At 31.4% G+C, this 26098-nt stretch overlaps 1 protein-coding gene across 23 annotated transcripts in view; it reads right to left on the bottom strand.

Annotated features, from left to right (window-relative positions):
- Positions 1–26098, bottom strand: part of LOC143067039 (inositol 1,4,5-trisphosphate-gated calcium channel ITPR3-like) — a 152194-nt gene that overhangs the window by 35211 nt on the left and 90885 nt on the right. For all 23 annotated transcript variants that reach the window (XM_076239986.1, XM_076239992.1, XM_076239978.1 and 20 more), the window contains 16 exons: positions 25112–25248; positions 22811–22934; positions 17898–18059; positions 17003–17241; positions 16161–16242; positions 14961–15148; positions 14365–14478; positions 8483–8561; positions 7479–7565; positions 7020–7124; positions 6543–6614; positions 5656–5785; positions 5222–5360; positions 1713–1865; positions 1148–1304; positions 120–217 (listed from right to left, as the gene is read on the bottom strand). In XM_076239986.1, the coding sequence (XP_076096101.1) occupies positions 120–217; positions 1148–1304; positions 1713–1865; positions 5222–5360; positions 5656–5785; positions 6543–6614; positions 7020–7124; positions 7479–7565; positions 8483–8561; positions 14365–14478; positions 14961–15148; positions 16161–16242; positions 17003–17241; positions 17898–18059; positions 22811–22934; positions 25112–25248 (2066 nt within the window). The remainder of the gene's footprint in view (positions 1–119; positions 218–1147; positions 1305–1712; positions 1866–5221; positions 5361–5655; positions 5786–6542; positions 6615–7019; positions 7125–7478; positions 7566–8482; positions 8562–14364; positions 14479–14960; positions 15149–16160; positions 16243–17002; positions 17242–17897; positions 18060–22810; positions 22935–25111; positions 25249–26098) is intronic.

Below are 26098 nucleotides of genomic sequence, written 5' to 3'. Positions count from 1 at the left end.
AACTCACAACCTTGTGTTGACAGGCTAGTGATTGCTGTAGATGAACTTCTAAGACCACTCTGCCACCTAAAATAATGGGCAAAGGGTTTACTAAATAATTACCCTTCACAATGACTTACTTTTCTCTGGTTGCTATGGCTGACAATTGCATCCTGCTTTTGATGGAAAAGAAGAATGTTTCCTCTCGGGTACCAGTAAAATAACTAATAAGATTATCCTACAATTACAATTAAATCATGCCATATTAAGAAATAAAAGTGGTCAACTTAAAAAAAATCCTTTATATATAAAGTGGCACTGATGTTAAGAGACCAATAAATTATAAGAGGAATTAGTATCCCACAACATTATTTGGGAAGAACAACTATGCCACAGCAACAAAACAAATTAATTACTTTGACCTTACAGTCACATGAAGGCTAATACTAACAAATTATATACTTTGACCTTACAGTCACATGAAGGCTAATACTACTTTAGAGTTTATAGTCTTAAACAGTAGTCAACTCTTTGAAGAATTTCTATTTGCCACTTTCTGATGAGTTAAGCCTTTTTAACTGATTTTATAGTTCATTCTTATGTTGTACTGTAACACCACTGTCCTGGGTTAGGGGGAGGATTGGGATCCTGCTAACATGTTTAACCCCGCAACATTCTGTATATATGTCCCTGTCCCAAATCAGGAGCCTGTAATTCAGTAGTTGTTGTTTGTTGATGTATTTGTTTTTCTTTCATTTTTTGTGCATAAATAAGGCCGTTTGTTTTCTTTCTTGTTTTACATTTGTCATTTGGGCCTTTAATAGCTGACAATGCGGTATGGGCTTTGCTCATTGTTGAAGGCAATACAGTGACCTATAGTTGTTAATTTCTGTGTCATTTGGTCTCTTGTGGATAATTGTTTCATTGGCAATCATACCACATCTTCTTTTTTATAATTAATACTTATGGCATTCATTGATTGTTAAGTGTCTAGACAATATGTCAAGCTCATATTCACCATGTCTAAAAACTTTTGTTGCAGGGAATTATATTGGATTGAATCTAAGTGTTGAACCTTAACAACAAATATTACTTAAAGTACATAGGTTCTTTACATGAAAAGACTTTATAATTGATTTCTATTTATGTCCAATCAGTCATCACTTACCTGAACACAATCATTACCATTGAAGAGAAGTGTAGCCATGAAGGCCAGAACCTCTCTCACCACATTGTCCTGAGGTCTGGAAAGATGGTCTAGGACACTGGTCACAACGTCATAAGAATTCAATGCATCCTGGACATCACTTATAGCATGAAGTTGTCTGTAAATATAAAAAGATAATTCTATAATATATATCTATAATGTGCAAATACTCCATGATTATTCTGTTTGCCTTAATTTACAAAAAAGTATATAGCTGTTACTTGTCTTAGAACAGTTTGAGGACTTTTAAATTTTAGTATGAAATCACGAGCAGCGTCATATTTCCAATCCTCAGGTAACTTGACAATCTCATTATATATTAAACCTCTCAGTAACTGTACTTACAAGTTACAATCTATGTCTATCAGCGTCAGATTCCCAATCCTTGGGTAACTTGACAATCTCATTATGTATTAAATCTCTCAGTAACTGTACTTACAACCTATGTCTAGCAGCGTCAGATTCCTAATCCTTGGGTAACTTGACAATCTCATTATATATTAAACCTCTCAGTAACTGTACTTACAATCTATGTCTAGCAGCCTCAGATTCCCAATCCTCAGGTAATTTGACAATCTCATTATATATTAAAGCTCTCAGTAACTGCAAACATTTTACATCCAATTCTATCTGATCCAGTTTTTCCTTCTCATTTAGATGTGTCCTCTTAGCAGAAATTCTATCAGAAAAAGAAAATGTTAGCATTAAGTAAATATATATCTATGTATTGTGCTTCTTTAGCTCGTGTAGTTTATATGTATCACCAAAACAAACTCAATAATAATGTAGTAAAACATTTTATCTCTGGTTTACTTGAAATGTGACTTACAAACATTAGCCTCTAGATAGTCTTAGTTCTTCATCTAAACATAATTTGCGTACACAAATTTCAATTTATTGATTTTCAAAAAAAATTGCTTTTAGTAAAAAGTATACAGCATTACAGGTGTTCCCATTGACCAATCAAATTCTGTTGTTTATTTATCAATGTGTTCCTGGACCACAATGTGTTCATTTATAAGTAGGACAAAGCATGCAATGTATCATAAGAATCCTTCAATGCATTCATTTATTTATTAGTTTTGATGACATGTTTAAAATTAATCTGAACCATGCAAAATAAATAAAAATATAAATAACAGGTTTCAAACTTCATAGGAGTAACAAGTACTGATTTATTTTTTACATTTTTTATGATATGATATTGATGTTACAAGAAAATATTAACCAATGTCAATCGAGGATGTTTTATAGTAAAGACTAAAGTAGGTTGGATTCTTGCAATGTCTTGCTACATTGATGTAAAAATATCTTCCAGTTTCCAATCCTTCTTGCTAATTAAATCCTTGGTCAAATACTGACAACTAATTTATATTTGTTTACGATTTATTAGCAAGTGATGTTATCAGTATCAGAAAATTTTCAATAACACTTTAATTTTAAAGTTATATTCATTATAAGATTATTATAACATGCAGAATTCTCACTTCTAAGAAAAGAATAATCATATACAATATTTTGGATAGAACTCTTCAAAGGTGAAAAGCATGCCCATTTAAAACAAAAATTTGTAGACATTCAAAATGTATGTAGCATTCAAAATTCTGTGAAATGATCAAGTCTATATAAATGTGATCATGAAAATCACAACATTTACAAACTGGGGGAACTTGCAACTGTTTACCTTACAGAATAGCTGAAAATGAAGAAAGAAAGGAAAATATAAAATCTCTGTATTCAATGGCAATTCATTAATGTATCACTTAAGTACAACATACATTTAAAAAGAAAAAAATTTGAGCAGAGAACACGAAATCATTTCTTGTAACATTTTCCCCCACCCTCCTTAATATCCAATTTTCAGACTTGGAAATATATATGGTTTGCTACAGAAAACCCACAAAAATCAACGGCCAGGCTTTTAAAAATGCTTTGGAAGGGCCATGGAAACATGCAAGACATAATAAAAATAAATAATGAAGTAAAAGACAGGTTTTTCTATAATCCTTGATAAGAGAAAAACCTGTCATAAAAATAGTTTCAGCTACAAAAGTGCTACAACACAACAATAAACGACAAAAAGAATAAATCTTTTATATTCAAACTGTGTCACATCTAGCTAAACATGCTGAGGGAATGCAAATGGAAGTTCTAAGCATTTTACAAAAAAAGATTTATCAATATATATTTGTTGTTAATTTTATATTCTATTGCAAGACAATAAAACACTGTCACTACATTGTACTGTTATTAATTGAAAAAAAAATGTCAAATTAAACTACTGGGTAAATTTACTTTTGATGCCCGCTTCTCTTTTTTCCAGAACTACAAAAACATTAGAGACTTTAAAGGTATACATTCCTACAACCTTAGAAAGTTACAGCTAATACACATCTTATACACAGTTCAAGTTTAAGAAAACTATGGGTTGGCAATGAACACTTAGAGCAAAGATCAAAGAAAAAATACATTTAAATAGAAGTGTAACAGTAATTTTCCAAAGAATTTTCTTAAACTTGAAAAGTCAGTTTCAAATTTCAAGTGTAATAATTTTACACTATGAACCTCACCTATCTATATTGTGAAAACTATTACAGAAAAGTAAAAAACAGTAAGACAAATGTTCAATCTATCAACATGAAAAATCTGTAATTTAAAGAGCAATATATCTCAACTTTTGTTTATTCTGTATTGACAGGGAATCTTATTTTACATTGAGACAATAGAAAACTCAGTTTTCAAAGAATCTCACTTACTTTGTTCATAAAATATAATGTTGCCAAATTAGATCTATTGTGTGTTCACTGCATATCAAATATACTGTGAAGCCAATTCCTTGTTATCAATTTTAGTGAGTACTGCCCTTACTTTTATTTATTTATTCTTGCAGTCACAAAGAACGTACTTAGGTGAGGTTTTGGAATTTGTGTCAAATGTTCGGACTCCTTTGAGTTTTTCCATACAATACAATGTAATATATTTTGCCCCATAACACCCATTTATTTTTTCATATAAGATTTAATTAGTCATGAAAAGTCATTTACCAAAATTTTTACAAGATTCTTGATTTTCTTTCTTTTGTTTTGAGACCCAAATAATACCAATGCAAGTATAAGGTAAAAGTCAGAGTCAGCCTTTTCCCGCCATATTTTAAATCTCAAATATCTTGAAAAGGAGGTCCATGACCTATCAATATTTTTAGCTTATCTTTATCCTTAATTGATGCTCTACCAGCTAAAAGTATCAATTTTAATCACTTAATTTCTTAAATTTTACCTTACATCACCTAAGTACATCCTTAATCAAATACTGAATTTGTTGTTTCAAACACAAATTTTGTAATGTGATTATCAACTTTTTGTCATTTTAAGAATCATATGACACACTTTATTTTGTTGTTTGTAAACATCAAAAGTGACTTCAGTGATGTTATATTTATCAAAATGAAAGTTGAAAGATACATGTAATCAATATACATCTTAGTTTGATTTGCCAAGATGTGTTGTCATGCTCGTCATACATGAAAAAATGTACCAAAATTACATAACAAAAACAGAAATGAACAGATCTATCATAATTCACATTTCTCTATTTAAAATTAAATGCTACTTTCAATAGGTTTTAATATTGTTGAACAATGGTTTTCTCAAAACTTGTATCAAACACACTCGAAAAGCCCAGTAAATCATCAATTAGGGAACTGTTAAATGTTCATGGTTCTTTTTTATTACTAAAACTTGAGTGTTGCGATTATTCTTTGTTGAATTCTTGAAATTGTGTGTTGCCGCGACCCACCAAAAATGTTCAAACTTGACTATATATACACTTTAACAAAAAAATTATCCATTGGATTTTATACCTGTAAAAATCGGTTATTTCTGAAAATCATTATATTTATTGACATGATGCTTCAAAAGCTTTGGCTACTGATCAAACCAATATAAATTCAATCAATCAGTCAATGATGCATTTCTTTCCAAAGATTTGATAAGCCAGATTAATTTACTATCGACCATATCAGTAAAAACTACTTACGATAACTGTTTGACTAATTTTTCTGCTTGAGCATATCTACTTCTTGCATCTTTATGTCCAGTGTCAATAAAAAATGTGATGTGATCTTGGAACTCTTGTCCTAATGGTAATTCTTCATCTCCATCAATCTCAGAATAATCTGTAATGTAACAACCAAACATGCTTATAATCTCAGGAGATGGACGAAAGCTTAATATTCTTATATGTATCAATTAATCTGATTGGGTACCCAGTAATGACAATGTAAAATTCTTAAATTTGCCTTACTCTAACCTAGAGGTGATCCTATATGGAATTCCAAAAAATTTTAATGCACAATTTCTTAAACAACAGACTTAAAAGATCCATTTTTTCTCATTTAAACTTTCTCTAAGTATAATTGTATTGCATTGTTTAAAATCTGCCTTTTTTATGCGTACATCTTACAGACTAACCTGCATCTGAATTATACCCAATCTGAGCATGAACTGTATTTAAACCTCCATAAGCTGTTTTCATATTGACTGCAAAAACATTCAGTTGTCTGTTTATTTCCTCTTCATATTGATAATATTCTTCATAGGACTAAAATAAAACAACTTCAAATTCGTAAACATGGCAGATAATATAAGGTTTATGTATAGGTAGATATGCACAGGAAGCGATATGAAATTCTTCAAACTTACTTTATACTTAACCTTGAGCATGAAATACTACTATACTCATACCCGTAGCCAGGGGGGTTTGGGGGGTTCGGACGAACCCCCCCTTGAAAACAAATAATGACTGTTAAAGTCAACGTTCTGTTCGAGTTGTGACTGTTAAAGTCGAGTTTTTGAGGCCAACGAACCCCCCTTTGGAAATTCCTGGCTACGGGCCTGATACTGTCATATAACTATAAATTGTAAAAAGAAATTAAAAAAAATCCTACACTGTCTCTTAATAAATTTGTTTAGATTTGACAAAGTTCTATTAATAAATTATTAAAATTTATAAATAAATCAAACAAGCTAAGCACAATACCATTAATTACTGAAGTTTCTGTCAATCCATTGATTGATTGTTGCTCGTTAAACATTCAGAGAAAAATTTCAATGAAAAGAAATCCACTGAGAGATATAATTTTAGATCTGACATATCACATCATTTTACACATGCAACTTTCCATTTTAATTTCTTCTTTTGTCAATCGATCATGTAACCGTGCAAGACTCTCATGGGTAGTCAAGGTTGTTAAAAACACCCCAACTGTCTAATATATGAATAAATTCTGGCAACCAATATCAAAGTTAATATAAGTTGTCTCTGATTGCAGAAAATTATGTATAATCCAGTTACATACCCTTCTAGCATCACTCTTCACTTCCTGTCCTTGGACACCTTTAGCATATTTATCTTCAAATTCTCTCATTTCCTGTCAATAAAATAGTTAAAAGAATGTAGATGTTGTTTTATATGGAGTTATAGTTCAGTCATAATGAAGTAATTCAAATATTAAGAAATCCTCATTGTAGAAAGTATTACGAAGGGACAGAGTGATGGACAACACTATACCATAATATGTTCTGTAAATTGGTGTTTAAAAATCCAAGATGAGTGTCACTGTGGAACAGTTTGATATATGGCTCTATGAGAGAAACATAGAAATAGATCAGAAAAATTCTGTCAAAAATACAAACAATAAAGCAATTACTACCCACACTGATCTGTGTCCACACTTCTAGGTTTTAAAAAATATCTTTGTATGAATTTTTCTTGCAAATTGTTTCAAATATTAATCTTTGTCTGAAGTGAAAGATTTATAAGTAAGTATACTCACATTAACTGGTAATGTAGAGGCTGACAACAGACTCATTGTACAGGCTACAATAGACTTCATCTGTCTCTCTATACTGACTAATGGAGCTATTTCTTCCATAAAATCCTGTAAAAAAATTAACTCAAATGCTACTAAGATTATTATGTACCACATATCTTTAGCAAAGGCCACACAATAAATTGATATAGATCCTTTGATGATCTGATACCAAATTACTTTGGGTATGAAGCAACTCCCCCCAACTTTTCCAAATCCAGCTATTTCAATAAAAATCAACAAAAGTAAAGATTGAAGTCCTCAAAGGGAAATTATATATGGTCTTTTCCTATTTTAATAAAACTGTTAATTCAAATCTTAGAGAATTATTTCACATTTGTATTTCAATTATCCTATCCTATAATAATAACTTATGGTAAACTTTTCTATAATTTGATTTTTCCTTGTCGATGAACAAATTACCTTGAAATTCCTAGTAAGGTCATCAAGATGCTGTGGTTCATCTGGGAATACTGAAGGGTCTGGCTGATAGTAGTTTCGACAAAATATCTGTGAAACAAATTTATAAAGAAAAATAAATTAAACCTCAATGGAAAATCCAAAATGTCAATAAGAGAATAGAATATTGTACTAAATAAAAATAATGGATAAATATAACAGCATTAATGAGGCTTCACATACTTTCTAATAAACTGTTGACACATAACTTTGTCTTGCTTATATGTAATATAATGCAAATGTTGAAAATAATATGGCATAACTTCAACTTTAAAGCTGTGCCTACAATTCAGTCAAAAAATCATGACTGATTATGTGCAGGGGAAAATAATCACCATGGAAATGAGAAAGGCCAACACTCAATTCAACTGCATTGACTTATCATAAGTTTATCCCCATAAACTTACCTAAACACAAACTTGAACAAGTTTTACTCTCCATATGTTTCAAAGTCAATGCACCATGACTGAGGGATGGGCAATTAAAATTTCTATGGAAAAGAGACGTGCAAATGATAAAACAAACACATATCAAATATCACTGGCCAACCATTAGTGGTTCATTGTTAATTCACATAATCCCAAACTTCTTTCAAAGTTTCAAAGCCATGACTGAGGGTGAGGTGCTAAATAATCTCCATGAAAATGAGAAGTGCCAATACAACGAATCCTAATATCCTTGACCTACCACTAGTGTTTTCTGCCACCATCTGCAACAGCAAGCTTAAAAGTCTTGCCTAAGGGATGTTACTGAGCCAGGACAAAATGAGTCAGAGGTGGAACAGACGGGCATGGTCTCATATTTTGCTTGAAGTGTTTTTGCAGTACTGGTTGTTATTGTATATTCTTTAATGTAACTTTTAAATAATCTAATGATTAAAAATAACAGGGGGAGACTATAGATAAAAAAACGCCAACAGTTTAATCCCACCACATGTAATTTAAATATTGCCTGTTTTTATGTTTTACCTGTAAGAATGGCATGACACTGTCAAACAGATAATGGATGGATCCATTGATAGCTTCATTGCCACTTGTTCCTGTGTCACTATAAAAGAATATAAGTTATTCATTTGGTGCAGTAATCAACTTTAGATTATAGTTATAGGTTGGAAAATATCACCAAGTCCGGATTTTTCTTTTCACCAAAAACTTACGATTAAAATTGATAAGTTATACTGAAATGTGTATGACTTGCATGTTTTTTTTCACTCTTATGATTATTTACTGTGAAAAGAGCCACAGTGAATCACTATATATACCAGGTGCTCCGCAGGGCGCAGCTTTATACGACCGCAGAGGTCAAACCCTGAACAGTTGGGGCAAGTATGGACAAAACATTCAAGCGTGATACAGCTCTGAATTTGGATTGTGATCAAATTTTTGACATTACATGGGTTTTTTTACACAAAACAAATGTCAAGATTTTACAAATCAATTAAAGATTTCTTCTTATTTAAATCTAAAATTAAATAGTTGACACAGCATAGGTTTCTGACACAGAATGAATGTGGTCTAATGAACTTAAAAGTTTTTTTTTGCCTTTGAGCAATTCACTATGCTGTTGAATATTAATCCTCTCAAAAAAATGTTTGAAGAAATTTTCTTTTTATTTATGAAATCTGAAATGAGAAAAATTTAACCCCCCCCCCTTTTTTCACATCCCCGTTTCCCTTTTTCCAAAACTGATATCAATTCAAATTTCTAATGGAGTTTGCAACAATAACTACTCTTTTAAATACATCATAAAATATTAAAATGTAAAATAAAGTGCTTGTTATCACTGAATGGTAAAGATTGGTTGGTAGTAAAAGTGAATATACATTGTTTATTGTATAAAACAATAAAAAAAACTTCATCAGCAACATTTTATATAGGCAAATTTCCAATGAAGTTATTTACATAAAGTTATTGGCAAATAAAAATAGAAAATGACATCATAGTCATGTCTGGCAAATTTCCAACATACATTATCTAAAACATTTTAGATAAGATAAGGAAAAAAAGCTTCATCAGCAACATTTTATATTGGCAAATTTCCAATGAAGTTATTTACATAAAGTTATTGGCAAATAAAAATAGAAAATGACATCATAGTCATGTCTGGCAAATTTCCAACATATATTATCAACTACTATTCTATACAAAGAAAGATAACTCCAATTGAAAATTAATTGCTATTGCACAATATTGTGCAATTAGATATTTCTTGCTATTGTGCAATACTGTGCAATTGAAAATTTCTTGCTATTGCACAATACTTGATATGGAATCCTGATTTGGACCAACTTGAAAACTGGGCCCATAATCAAAAATCAAAGTACATATTTAGATAAAGCATATCAAATAAGCCCAAGAATTTAATTTTTGTTAAAATCAAACTTAGTTTAATTTTGGACCCTTTGGACCTTAATGTAGACCAATTTGAAAACTGGACCAAAAATTAAGAATCTACATACACAGTTAGATTTGGCATATCAAAGAACCCATTTATTCAATTTTTGAAGAAATCAAACAAAGTTTAATTTTGGATCCCCATTTGGACCAACTTGAAAACTAGGCCAATAATTAAAAATCTAAGTACATTTTTAAATTCAGCATATCAAAGAACCCCAAGGATTCAATTTTTGTTAAAATCAAACTAAGTTTAATTTTGGACCCTTTGGACCTTAATGTAGACCAATTTGAAAACGGGACCAAAAATTAAGAATCTACATACATAGTTAGATTCGGCATATCAAAGAACCCCAATTATTCAATTTTTGATGAAATCACACAAAGTTCAATTTTGGACCCTTTGGGCCCCTTATTCCTAAACTGTTAGGACCAAAACTCCCAAAATCAAACCCAACCTTCCTTTTATGGTCATAAACCTTGTGTTTAAATTTCATAGATTTCTATATACTTATACTAAAGTTATGGTGCAAAAACCAAAAATAATGCTTAATAGGGCCCCTTTTTGGCCCCTAATTCATAAACTGTTGTGACCTCAACTCCAAAAATCAATCCCAACCTTCCTTTTGTGGTCATAAACCTTGTGCTAAAATTTCATTGATTTCTATTTACTTATACTAAAGTTATTGTGCGAAAACCAAGAATAACGCTTATTTGGGCCCTTTTTTGGCCCTTAATTCCTAAACTGTTGGAACCAAAACCCCCAAAATCAATCCCAACCTTCCTTTTGTGGTCATAAACCTTGTGTCAAAATTTCATAGATTTCTATTCACTTAAACTAAAGTTATAGTGCGAAAACCAAGAAAATGCTTATTTGGGCCCTTTTTGGCCCCTTATTCCTAAAATGTTGGGACCAAAACTCCCAAAATCAGTACCAACCTTCCTTTTGTGGTCATAAACCTTGTGTTAAAATTTCATAGATTTCCATTCACTTTTATTAAAGTTAGAGTGCGAAAACTAAAAGTATTCGGACGCCGGACGAAGACGACGACGACGACGACGACGCCGACGCCAACGTGATAGCAATATACGACGAAAAATTTTTCAAATTTTGCGGTCGTATAAAAATCTTAATTGAGATTGATTTTATATTACTGCTGAGGTAAATGTTATAATGGATCATTTATATATGTAGGTAGGGTAGAATGATACACACAACAATACACAATTATGTTTAAAAAGTATCAAGGAAGCTCAAGGGTGTTTAGATCTAGTTTGACTTTAAATATTTGTATAAGGGTTGGTACAAATGTACTGGAATTGATATAAATTAATGTAAAGATCTCTGCAATATTTTTACAAAATCTTTCCATAAAGTTTATTTTATTTTTAAATCTCTTATGTTTTAGTTTATTTTAAATAAAAATACTCGAATATTATGTTTAATAAAACAATTATATTATCTTAATACAATATCTGAGTCAAAAATACATGTCTGCAGATATATTGCATAATTTAATCTTTTCAATAATACTGTAACCTTTAATAAACTATCACAAAAAAATTCTATAAGACAGATTAGATTCTATACAAAAGCTTGTCATGTTTGCATATATATATATAAATATCATACTAGTCTATAACAAATTAATTTCTACCCAGTTTAATAGCAATGTTTTATGTTGTATTTTTTTCAGACAAAATAATAATCAGATATCAGGTTTTACAACAACCAGGGAATTTTCAATAATGGTGAACTGATCGGGATTACCAAACAATTTAAATAAGATTTCTCCATGTTATAAAGCATCCAGTATTCACTTACACTCAGACAAGGAATAATCATGCAAGGTTCATTTTGGATGAATAAAGGAAGATTCAAGTTCAAAAGTCTTTCAAAGATGACATCAACAAACTTCATAGAATATGCATTACATATCTGTTGCACCAAAAAAACAATTCTATTACAACAAAACTTGTAAAGATTATCCATTTTTCTCTTCCATCTCCATACATTGAAAATCAATATTCTACCCATTGCACCCATTCCATTTATTTCTTGGGTAGCATATAAGTTTCAACAAATTAAAGCAAAGTGGAAAATACTGAATTTTTCTGATAATTTTGTGAAAATGAGTTTTTCGGCAATAAATGTGTGGCTTTTCCTTTCATCAGACATATTCTATAAACCAAAAGTTCAAACTTTAGAAACCAACTGTTCCATTGTATATCTACTATAGCCTATGTGACAAAAACTGGAGACCTTAAGGGCCAGCTCGGTTCTTAAGCATTTTACAGCAATTATGCTAGATTGTGTTGCCTCAGCCTAAAGCATAAGCCATTATATTGGGCAATTCTGAAAACTGTTCTCCAATTATATTTTCATACACTCAAGTAGGTACATTCTTTAGTATTTCCATTCAATGTGTCTCAGTGAATATTGAGTTCTGTTAGTGTAAGCAAGCAAATTCTTGTATCTGTATTTATATTTTACCATTTAGATACTTTTTCCCTATCACTGTAACAAAATAAAGTATATTTCAAGCATACTAAATCCCTGATTTTTCTCGAATTAAAAAACCTGAATCAGTGAAGAAATTTAAATCACAATTAGATGATTTCTGTAAGTCAAGAACCTTCCATAAACCCCGAAACATGAATGACATGAACACATACCAAGAAAAATTGGTGAATTAACGTGAGTTTACAATAAATTAAAACCACTGTGACACCATCACCATTAAACATAAGCCTAAAAGCAATCATATCTAAGTCTTTATGTTCTCTTTAATTATTCCTATCTGTCAGTTTTATTAGAAAGAACTTAATTTAGTTTTTGCATAATTTTACAAGATAAAAAATTACAGCACTTGGGGAAGTTCAAAAGGGACTTGTAGCTTGATTTTGTATTTGATGGTAAACTATGTCACATATCATTTGATCCAAATATTTAAGAGGGTACACTATGTTAACATATAATCTGACCAAGGCATTTACTAGTATGACTAATAAGCCATATATAATATTCTATTCATTTCTTTATAAATAGTTATTCATAAGTTGAGAAAATTTCAAGTTTTTTTTTACAGATTCTGCAAACATTAAATGACCAATTAGGAAACATATGACACACATGTGTGTGTACAGAACTATACTACATGCAGCCAAGTATATAGCAAAGCAATCTACAAACCTGATATCTCTGTAAAATAAAAGTCAATTATTATATAGATGGGGAAGCAGTCAAATCTAATCGGGGAATAAAAGTCAATCATTATATAGATGGGGAAGCAGACAATTCTAATCGGGGAATAAAAGTCAATCATTATATAGATGGGGAAGCAGACAAATCTAATCGGGGAATAAAAGTCAATCATTATATAGATGGGGAAGCAGACAATTCTAATCGGGGAATAAAAGTCAATCATTATATAGATGGGGAAGCAGACAATTCTAATTGGGGAATAAAAGTCAATCATTATATAGATGGGGAAGCAGACAATTCTAATTGGGGAATAAAAGTCAATCATTATATAGATGGGGAAGCAGACAAATCTAATCGGGAAATAAAAGTCAATCATTATGTAGATGGGGAAGCAGACAAATCTAATTGGGGAAAGCAGCTTTAAATACACTACACATTTCAAACATGCAATATTCAAGGTCATCAGTATATCAATATTATCTTTAAAATCTTATGAAGAAGATTTAAGGTTGCATAAGAAATAAACTTAAGTTCTAATTTTTTTTTTTAAATATTTTGAAAATGTCTTGTAAAATTAGTCTTTATCTGATTCATTAACATTGATAACTCCTGACTACTTTTGTTCTCCCTTTAGACGATTGTCTTACTTTAAATTATTTCTAAAAGTTAAAAACAGATGATACTTTATTCTTAAGGACATAACAAAGTTACTTTTATGACTGGATACTAAACAAGACATTAAATTAAACCACTTTAACAAACAAGTATAAAGTTGGTAATTTAAAAAAACAATGTTCATTTTAAATAGATTTATAATATATTCTGACACATAAAAATAAATTATTTTACATTTTGTTATTCCAAAGATTTAACCTTTGCTGAAGGTTAACAATAAATATCAGCACTGAAAAATAAGAAACTTATTTGGAAAAAACACAGCTACGACTATCTATTAAATTGTAAAAAATTACAATGGAAAAGAGGTTAAAGAAGTTAAAAAAAAAGCCTTAGACATTAATCTCATCATCTATTCAATACTAAAATGTGATATATAATTTGTTAATCTTATCTATAAAATTCTTGGTTTCTTAAAACAAGTATCATAATTATAAAAAATTACTATGATATTTTCTTTCAGCTAATTTACGTTATTTTTTCTTTCTCAAAGACACAATATCTAAGACTTCCTTCTTGAAAGCAATGTGCAATTTAATGAATTATGTCCCCTTGGACCCATAATCATTATACATACCCTTTAGCAGGCGGCCTTTTCAAGAATGTTTTTGTAGTCTTTGGATCCTTCCTAGCAAAATCAGCAATCTCTTTAAGCAATGGATTCATTCCATTTATGTACACCCACATAGATCTGTAAACAAATAAATGTTCCTTTTAGGATAGGATGTTGACAAATAATTGTAATGCAAATTTTATATAGCCATTTTTCATTTTATTGGCTCCGCTACATGTTGCCACTATAACTGCATTTGTGACCGGCAAATCCCCAATTGACAGCATTAACTCTTTAACTTCAGTGTTTTTTCTTACTCAAGTGTTAGAAATGATGGAATGTAAACATTTAAATGTTACCTTCATGATGGAAGTATTACATGTATCATTTCTTACCAAAAAGCTTTATTGTTGACAGGAATAAGCAACAGAATACATAAGTAATCTACTATTCAGAAGGTTTTGCCTCCAAAACCCTTGCAATTTGTATTTAACTATAAATGTATGTTTATAACTTGCAGCCTGGCTTTAAGAAAGAAAAATTTATCAATATAATCCTTTTAATTTAAACCATTATACTCTATTTCCTATTATAATGTTTTTCAATAGAACCCAGCTTACTTTTCATGTGGAAGATCACCAGCACCACTTTCTATCATCCCACCAGCTGTATTCAGGTACACCCAAAGGAAAAATCTCAGGAATGGCTTCTTCAAGTTGTTATTTATAGATGGAGAACTTAAAATTTTCAGAAGTTCTGGTATTTTGAAAATTGTTTGACATATAGATTCTATAAATCTGTTTTCTCCCTGTAATTGAAAAAAACCACCATACAAATATTTTCAATAAAAAATGGTACTGCTATTTAAAATTACTGACATGCATAGCATAAATTTACAACTAAAGACAATAACTTTTATCATAAAAAAACAATTTTAACAAAAACAATTTGTAAGGGTTCAGCAGAACCCAGTGTCTCGCCTACTTTTGCTGAAAATCACAGGCTCAAAATAAATGAGGAAAAAAATCAATAAAAATATTCCTCTTGATAATATCTTTTGATTGTAAGAAGCTTCTGTCCAAGTTTAGTAAAAATCCAGGATAGTTTATGAATCTAATAAATGTTTAAAAACTTTAACTGCAGACTGTATGTAATGTTAACTGGAAGAAAAACTAAGTCCATTTATAAGTAAAATACAGATACACAGGTACAAAATATTAACAAAATTTCCTTCTAAATACTAGCTTTTGATCATAAACAAGCTTCTGTCTAAGTTTGGTACAAATTAAAAGTAGTATAAGAAAGTTATTAAATTTAAAAAAATTTAACCACAGAGTGAATGTGTTGTTTTGTGGCAAAAAATCTAAGTCCATTTAAAAGTAAAATACGGAAAAAATGGATTTATTTTTTTACAAAATTTACTTCTGTATATTATCTTTTGATCATAAACAAGCTTCTGTCCATGTTTGGTACAAACCCAGGATAGATTAAGAAAGTTATCAAAATTTTAAAAACTTTAACCACAGAGTGAATGTAATGTTTCCCTGCAGAAAAAGTCCATTTATAAGTAAAATATGGAAAAATGGAATTTTATTTTTACAAAATTTACTTCTGGATACTATCTTATGATCATAAACAAGCTTCTGTCCAAGTTTGGAAGTAATCCAGTATAGTTTAAGAAAGTTATTAAAATTTCAAAAACTTTTAACCACAGAGTCAATATTTGTGGACGCCGCCGCCGATGGATTGTAGGATCGCTTAGTCTCGCTTTTTCGACAAAAACCACAAAATTCTTTTTTAAAGAAGTTATAATTTCTTACTTCAGCACAAGTGGCCAGCATATCTACCATAGCTATCAGATATTGTAAATGTTTGTGACGTGGATCTGTCAGGATCTGAAACCTACAAAATAATGAAACTTATTAATAAACTATCATATAGAATCATTAAAAGTTACCAATTGCCTCCCAAATTTGTAGTGTATTGTTTATTATACACATTTTCATATTTAAAACTACTATGTGTCCATAGGACACCATGCCTCACTCCCAAAAAGACTTTCTGGTATTGATAGAAAACTTCATCAACCAAATAATTGATGCAGTCAATTCCATTATATCCTATTTTAACCTAGCTTGCAGCTTCATCCTGGTCAATAACAAAAGCTACTTCAGCTCAATTATATCCTATTTTAACCTACCTTGCAGCTTCATCCTGGTCAATAACAAAAGCTACTTCAGCTCAATTATATCCTATTTTAACCTACCTTGCAGCTTCATCCTGGTCAATAACAAAAGCTACTTCAGCTCAATTATATCCTATTTTAACCTACCTTGCAGCTTCATCCTGGTCAATAACAAAAGCTACTTCAGCTCAATTATATCCTATTTTAACCTACCTTGCAGCTTCATCCTGGTCAATAACAAAAGCTACTTCAGCTCAATTATATCCTATTTTAACCTACCTTGCAGCTTCATCCTGGTCAATAACAAAAGCTACTTCAGCTCAATTATATCCTATTTTAACCTACCTTGCAGCTTCATCCTGGTCAATAACAAAAGCTACTTCAGCTCAATTATATCCTATTTTAACCTACCTTGCAGCTTCATCCTGGTCAATAACAAAAGCTACTTAAGCTCAATTATATCCTATTTTAACCTACCTTGCAGCTTCATCCTGGTCAATTACAAAAGCTACTTCAGCTCTATACTGCATAAAATAGTTCATCACAAAACCTTGATTTCTTTTCAGTGGTAAGTCTAACTCTTCCACTTTCACTATGGCATTTAATAAGTCCAAAAACTGTGGCACTGATTCACGATTTTTAGAAACAAGTTCCATAATTTTCTGAATCTGGTTACCAGTCACTTTCATACATGTATTTGAATTTCCTGTAAAAACCTAAAAAAAAAAAATAAACCAAAATTAATTAAAATCAAATTTAAACTTACATGAGGGAAATTATCAAGAGTTTCATTTACAGAAATATACATTATGTGATCAGTGGAGGAGAGAGCCATCAACCTTTGACAGGAAAACTGGCAATCCTTTGCAATTCAGTTTGGAGTAGAACACACCTACCAAATGCTGGGTTTGAACTCATAACCGCAAGTGTTTACAGGTACTTGAAAAAGTTGACAAAAAATATGGAAGAACAAAGGATAAATTCCTGTTCATACAAAGAAGTTTGGAAGAATTGACTAAAGGTTCTACTATTAAGTTGTTTGGTGTTACATAATTATGTCCTCACTACATATATATAGGAACTTTCCATTGATTTAGAATACCTGTTATAAAATATTTTGATTATCATTTTTTTCTCCCCTTTTGATGTTGATAGTTGTAGTCTCAAAGGCAATCAGAATACATACTATACCAATTGTGACTTGGATGAGTGAGTTTTCTTGTTGGCAATCATACCACATCTTCTTATATCTATATACACACATACAAAATTATTCCTCTAAAGAATATTTTAGGCTCACTGTTATGATTAGCAATCTCATCTTAAATTATAAAAAGGTGCACCTTTTTACACAAATATAATCAATAGTTACCTCTGTCAAACACTCTGCTAACTCTGTCCCAGCCCCTTCTTTAGACAATAACATGTCTAAACGGTCAAACAAACGACCTTGAACTGTTTTGTTTTGTCTAGCCATCATCTTTAATAAGGTGAAGGTCAATTGATATACCCTTCGTTGACCTGTATATTGGTCCTGAAAAATAAATATACACTATTGCATAGAAAACCTGTAATTTAGCAGTAAGATTTAAACTATTAATTTCACATGTAAAATAAATCCAATAATTTTACTCCTCTGACATCCCAAAATATAGTAGATAATTGTGAAGAACATTTCACCATAATTATGCTATAGTTGTTAAAGAATATTTGTCTTATCTTAATCTATGCTGTACCATTTATTGTCAATCATTAGACAAAACTGTGCTTTAGTTGAATTCTGTCTAGCCACAAGTTCAGCATTAACAATCTATGACAGGTACAACAAAGATGACAAGACATAAGAAGAGTCTTATTTATCTCAATAACCGTGTTCTTATTCTGCAGTTTGAAAGTTATGCAAACATTGATCATATATAGCTGCCAACCTCTGAAACCTTTGAAGAGAGAGATCTCCCCCTCAGCTATGACAGCTGAGAGGGAGATTTTGCGTGAACGACATTTTCAAGTGAAATATATGACCTGTTTATTTATTCATCTACAAAACACATATAAGAGTTAATAGATATACTTTATTTCTTTAAAGCCGATTTCAATGAGTATGTAGCTAAAGGTAATATCTTTGGTAAGCTTTTTTGCTAGCTGAACTGTGAAGTCATTGTTAGGTAAGGTATACTACCCTCCTTTCGAAGTAGCCTTGTCCTACAGACAGATAGATTTGAGTGGGAGATCCCCCGCTCAAAACGGGAGGGTTGGCAGGTATGATTGATTTTCATTTTTTTTTATGAAATCCACATTATTTTAAACTCAGACCACGGAGAGAACCCCAAACTTTGACATATAAAACTAGAGGCTCTCAAGAGCCTTGTCGCTCACCTGTTACTGTTTTTACTGATGTCGGCCATCTTGGTTGGTAGGCGGGATCATTAGATACTTTTTTTTAAAAAAGGTACCCTAGTAATGATTGTGGTCAAGTTTGGTTAAATTTGGCCCATAGTTTTAGAAAAGAAGATTTTTGTACAAGTTACAAAAATGACGAAAAGTTGTTCAATATTGACTATAAAGGACAATAACTCCTTAAGGGGTTCTCTGACAATTTTGGTCATGTTGACTTATTTGTAGATCTTACTTTGCTGAACATTATTGCTGTTTACAGTTTATCTCTATCTATAAGTATTCAAGATAATAACCAAAAACTGCAAAATTTCCTTAAAATTACCAATTTTAGGACAGTAACCCAACAACAGGTTGTAGGATTAATCTGCAAATTTGTGAGGGGATAGATATTATTCTGATGGACATTTAAATCTTGAAAGATTTGTCCTAAATGTCTTAGTTTCAAAGATATAAAGCAAAAACTGCATTTTACCACTATGTTCTAATTTTAGCCATGTCGGCCATTTTGTTTGGTAGGTGGGGTCATCGGACACAACTATATACCACAATTATGATTGTGGCCAAGTTAGTTTAAATATGGCCAAGTAGTTTCAGAGAAAAGATTTTTGTACAAGTTACAAAAAATGACGAAAAAATTGTTAAAATTGACTATAAAGGGCAATAACTCCTTAAGGGGTTGACTGACAATTTTGGTCATGTTGACTTATTTGTAGGTCTTATTTTGCTGAACATTATTGCTGTTTACAGTTTATCTCTATCTATAATAGTATTCAAGATAATAACCAACAAGAATGTGTCCCCAGTACACGAATGCCCCACTCGCACTATCATTTTCCATGTTCAGTGGACCGTGACATTGGGGTAAAAACTCTAATTTGGCATTAAAATTAGAAAGATCATATCATAGGGAGCATGTGTACCAAGTTTGAAGTCGATTGGACTTCAACTTCATCAAAAACTACCTTGACCAAAAACTTTAACCTGAAGCGGGACAGACGGACGGACGGACGAACGGACAAACGGACGCACAGACCAGAAAACATAATGCCCCCCTACTACCGTAGGTGGGGCATAAAAACTACAAAATTTCCTTAAAATTACCAACTCAGGGGCAGCAACCCAACAACAGGTTGTCCGATTCGTCTGACAATTTCAGGGCAGATAGATCTTGACCTGATCAACAATTTTACCCCATGTCAGATTTGCTCTAAATGCTTTGGTTTTTACATTTTACCCCTGTGTTATATTTTTAGCCATGGCGGCCATCTTGGTTTGATGGCCAGGTCATCGGACACATTTTTTAAACTAGATACCCCAAGGATGATTGTGGCCAAGTTTGGTTAAATTCGGCCCAGTAGTTTCAGAGGAGAAGATTTTTGTAAAAGTTTACTGACGACGGACGCCAAGTGATGAGAAAAGCTCACTTGACCATTCAGGTCAGGTGAGCTAATAATTTGAATGAATCGGTTCACAATAGCAGGATACCAGGAGAATATATTAGTATACTATATGTTTATCTCTAGGTTTTTTTGAATGCATAGTAAAATTGTTGATTGCAGAAAAATTTAATTCTTGTTGTGTGTGTAAAATCATCAAAATGTGTTAATATTACTAACATTCTTGAAATGAAATAAGAGGTGATAATTCACACACTTTCCCAACAGATGTGCTATCTATAAATAGATGTGCATAATGCAGAAAAAATCTAAAAAACATTTTTTTTTAAATTATTTTGACGTTCAAACAATTGATGGATGTTGCTACTGTGTGTTAACAAATATCACACAGTGCTCAAATCTTTCAATTATACTTACTTGTGACTAACAGCAGTAAAATAAATTAAGTCACAGATATAAACACGAAATAATGCATTTTGGTTTTATGTAAATTGGAATACAGAATTTTGATTATATTAAGCATAAATGCAAACTTTCAATTTCAATGGCAAGACTTTCACAAACAAAAATATGCTTACAGCTTTTCTATAAAAGCATGCAAAATAAAACTTTGCATACATAGAGACATATCAGCTATCAGAATTTTACTCATTTTCTCCAGAATTTTTTTTATACTTTTGAAATTTGGATAGTGAGCTAAATTATGTAAGGAGTTATTGCAAAGGAAATAAAACCTTTCCCTAGAATTAGCACTTGTTTACTCGTCTAAATTTTTGCAGCTTGAATTGTCATTGAATAAATACAATAGATATTGTTCTCTGAATAAATACAATAGCTACTTTTCTCTCAAGAAATACAATAGCTACTTTTCTCTCAATAAATACAATAGTAATTGTTCTCTTAATAAATACAATATCTTAGATATTGTTCTCTGAATAAATACAATGGCAATTGTTCTCTGAAAAAAATACAATAGCTATAGTTTTCTGAATAAATACAATACACTATTGTTTTTAGTGAGGTAAATTCAATGGGAAATTTAAATTTCTACTTGAAAAACTATTATTATCTCTTCCTCTTACAATGTGTGTCATTTTCAGTATTGTTACATGTATTTTCATTACTTATCATTTTTTAGTGCAGCCAAATTATCCAAATAAACAATCATATTTTTCATGGAAAAAGGACAAGGTACAATAAGGCCCGTTTTCGGCCCCCCTATTTTCTCATTTTCTAAATTTTGCTTTGGAAAACTGATTATCATGTTAAAATATTACCATAGGTTTGAAGTTTGTTTTGATGAACTTCAATACTATTAATTATAGAAAATGGGTGAGGTTAGCGGGTAAAAGGGCATCAAAAACGCCCAATGAAGTTAAAAAAACGTTTTTTGGTCATTGTTTCGTAAAAATTTAATAGCGTGCGCCTACGTGACCCGGAAAAAATTAGACAGCAAAAACAGTTCTCATGACATTGGAATAAAAAAAATCCTGGGTCACGTTGGCGCAGGCACTAAAAAAATAACAATTTGTTGTAAAATCACCTGCAAAATGAATAATAATTACAATTTTTCACATTTTATTTCTTTAAAGTTCTAGTTTTAGTTTTGGTATTAGACATTATTGACAATATTTGCGATTGAAAACCTCAATTATTCAAGAGGAGTACAATATAAATAATTTCTTCATTGTTTCATAACACATGCTCCTTTGCAGAATTTCCTAGTTCTTACTTTTTTGTTTATTTTTTATCCAGTTCTAGTAGAAATGCTTTATGGGGAATTAGTTATATTATAAAAATTTACATTTTTGCATCATTTGTAAAGTTGGGTGGCAAATGTAATTATTCACAGTTTTCAAATTATCATGTTTTAAGTATAATTACACCTTATGTAAGAATCCTGGGTTTTGATCGGTTGATAGCCAGTGTCTTTTTCACCAATTTACTGTTATCAAATGAATATCAATAATTTTTTAACCCAGCCGGGGTATATGCAAAAAGGATATGCCTTTTTACCTTCTCTGCCATGGTATTTTCCAAAAAATACTCTATCCGACTGGACGCTTGTAATGTCACGATCATCAATGTGTTTTGTACGTTAACATTCAGTGTAATTAAACAGATATAGAATGTTCTTGAGGGGTATGTGCGAAAAATACCAGTCTTGAGAATTTAACATTCTCTCGATTGGTATTTTTCGCAAATACCCCTCCTTAACATGATATATCTGTTTAAAACTCTCAACAATAAAATTGCCCAGTTCATTTCCATGTTGTTGAAGTTCATTGTAAAAATATTGAAAAACTATGGATGAGGGTAACCAATAGAAGTTGGTTTAATAAGTTGATATACTTCAATCTTTAGATTTACCCAGTGAAAATAAAACCTAATGAAATCAGATGTCTCTGAAATCTCCCATTAGTGGACAGAAATGTACAGTAAAACCCAGTTCACCATAGTTATTGTCAACATACTGGACATGAGTACCTACCAGAAGTTTAACATCTATCTCCTGTGACAGAATAGTGAAGCAATCCTCCAGTATACCATGGTTATATAAGATACTCTGGTTCATTCCATGCTGTTCTTCAATCTCACCTTCCAAATGACACATCCTGTAATACAATATAATAAAACACATTATAGAGAGTTCTATTGTCGTGTAAAATCTCATTTAATCTTTGAAATTCTTTTATTTATTTGCTGTTTTCTACAAACATTGATGGTAAATATTGGTTAGAGGTTTCTTGAAAAAAAACAAGAATGTGTCCAAAGTACACGGATGCCCCACTTGCACTATCCTTTTCCATGTTCCATGGACTGTAAAAATTGGGTAATAATCTAATTTGGCATTAAAATTAGAAAGATTATACTATAGGGAACATCTGTACTAAGTTTCAAGTTGATTGGACTTCAATTTCATCAAAAACTACCTTGACCAAAAACTTTAACCTGAAACTCCCACTTTCATTTTCTATGTTTAGTGAACCGTGAAATTTGGGGCAAAAGTGTAATTTGGCTTTAAAATTAGAAAGATCATATCATAAGCAACAAGTGTACTAAGTTTCAAGTTGATTGGACTTCAGCTTCATCAAAAACTACCTTGACCAAAAACTTTAACCTGAAACTCCCCCTTTCATTTTCTATGTTAAGTGAACCGTGAAATTGGGGTCAAAAGTCTAATTTGGCTTTAAAATTAGAAAGATCATATCATAAGCAACAAGTGTACTAAGTTTCAAGTTGATTGGACTTCAGCTTCATCAAAAACTACCTTGACCAAAAACTTTAACCTGAAACTCCCCCTTTCATTTTCTATGTTCAGTGGACCGTGAAATTGGGGTCAAAAGTCTAATTTGGCTTTAAAATTAGAAAGATCATATCATAAGCAACAAGTGTACTAAGTTTCAAGTTGATTGGACTTCAGCTTCATCAAAAACTACCTTGACCAAAAACTTTAACCTGAAACTCCCACTTTCATTTTCTATGTTCAGTGGACCGTGAAATTGGGGTCAAAAGTCTAATTTGGCTTTAAAATTAGAAAGATCATATCATAAGCAACAAGTGTACTAAGTTTCAAGTTGATTGGACTTCAGCTTCATCAAAAACTACCTTGACCAAAAACTTTAACCTGAAACTCCCACTTTCATTTTCTATGTTCAGTGGACGGTGAAATTGGGGTCAAAAGTCTAATTTGGCTTTAAAATTAGAAAGATCATATCATAAGCAACAAGTGTACTAAGTTTCAAGTTGATTGGACTTCAGCTTCATCAAAAACTACCTTGACCAAAAACTTTAACCTGAAACTCCCACTTTCATTTTCTATGTTCAGTGGACGGTGAAATTGGGGTCAAAAGTCTAATTTGGCTTTAAAATTAGAAAGATCATATCATAAGCAACAAGTGTACTAAGTTTCAAGTTGATTGGACTTCAGCTTCATCAAAAACTACCTTGACCAAAAACTTTAACCTGAAACTCCCACTTTCATTTTCTATGTTCAGTGGACGGTGAAATTGGGGTCAAAAGTCTAATTTGGCTTTAAAATTAGAAAGATCATATCATAAGCAACAAGTGTACTAAGTTTCAAGTTGATTGGACTTCAGCTTCATCAAAAACTACCTTGACCAAAAACTTTAACCTGAAACTCCCACTTTCATTTTCTATGTTCAGTGGACGGTGAAATTGGGGTCAAAAGTCTAATTTGGCTTTAAAATTAGAAAGATCATATCATAAGCAACAAGTGTACTAAGTTTCAAGTTGATTGGACTTCAGATTCATCAAAAACTACCTTGACCAAAAACTTTAACCTGAACGGACGAACGGATGCACGGACGCATGGACGCACGGACGGACGGAGGCACAGACCAGAAAACATAATGCCCCTCTACTATAGTAGGTGGGCATAAAAAAGAAGCCCTCCACGAAGAAACAATTACACTACTGGAATTACTTGCAACTTATCATATAGAAGGAAACCTCATTATGCAAATCATATGAAGTAATATACAACAAAATTTACTCCAACATTGTGGTTATTGGTTGTTTATCTGAATAATCATTATGTAACTGTTAAATGACATTTTTCAGTTATTTGCTCTATGCATAACAATTCAGGTATATATTGTTGTAAGTTTTTTTTTTTAAAGTGTATAATTTTACGAGATTATTTATAGTTTCATGTTTTATACATTGATATCATTACACCACTTCTTCCAAGATATAATATGTATTGTTTATTGTGGCTGTTGACACAATATGTAGTGAGTATAAAAATGTTTGAAGCTACATTGCTTACTCAATCAATTTAGTCAGTATATCACATAATTCTTTTGTTTGTGTCTCATTTAGTTTAGCAGTGGCAAATCTTCTTAGTTTTGGTAATATCTTCTCTAGAGTTTCAAACACTTCTGTGGATTTGTCTGTGATTAAAACCTGAAATATAAGTATTGACATAGTAAGTATTGACTTAAAAACAGTGATGAATGACAGAATAAACTGGGACTATTGTGGTATTATTGTGGTATTTACACAACCTATGTCAAAAAATGTAAATCAAAGCGCTGTAAGCGCTGAAGGCAGTTAATCAAAGACCAGGCAAACGTTATTATGTGCAGTTGCGGATCCAGAAATTTTCATAAGTGGGGGCCCACTGCCTGCCTAACAGGGGACCTGCTCCAGTCATGCTTCAGTGATTCCCTTTATAATCAACCAATTTTTTTTTCTCAAAAAAGGAAGGGGGGGGCACTGAAAATTCCTCTAAATCTGCCATTGATGTAGCATTAAACATTCATATATTGTACATTTATGTTTATCTAATGAATTAATTATTAAGGCAAATAATTTATATGTTATCAAGGTTTCAATAGCAATGAATATATAAATGTATATTTTTATGGTGAGTCTGCAGTGTTACAAGTTTGCAATGATTGTAGTTGTTCTAGTTGGTAGTTAACGTTGGTTTTAGTTGACTGTTAGTAGTACGTGTTGACTTAGTACGAACATGTAATAGTATGAATGGACTAGTTTCCCTGTAAAGAAAACTGAGTATGTGTTCTATAGTACAATAGTTATGCGACACAAATCAGACAAATGTTCACTACTACAAGGATCAAAGGTGAGGTCTGACTGACCTGCCCATAGTAAATGTAAATGCTTTGTTATATTGTCCCATACATGAATATATATGGTTTAGGGGTGGGGATCTCAAGGGTTTTCAAGTTCTCAAACAGGAAGGGATAGGATGACCCCAGGGACTTCCCCTATATTTCATTTGATTTGTTAT

Source organism: Mytilus galloprovincialis, chromosome 3, assembly GCF_965363235.1.
Source record: "Mytilus galloprovincialis chromosome 3, xbMytGall1.hap1.1, whole genome shotgun sequence".
In the NCBI taxonomy this organism is placed as follows: domain Eukaryota; kingdom Metazoa; phylum Mollusca; class Bivalvia; order Mytilida; family Mytilidae; genus Mytilus; species Mytilus galloprovincialis.
The sequence above is the reverse complement of the archived record's forward strand: the minus strand, read 5'-3'. Positions and strand labels throughout refer to the sequence as shown.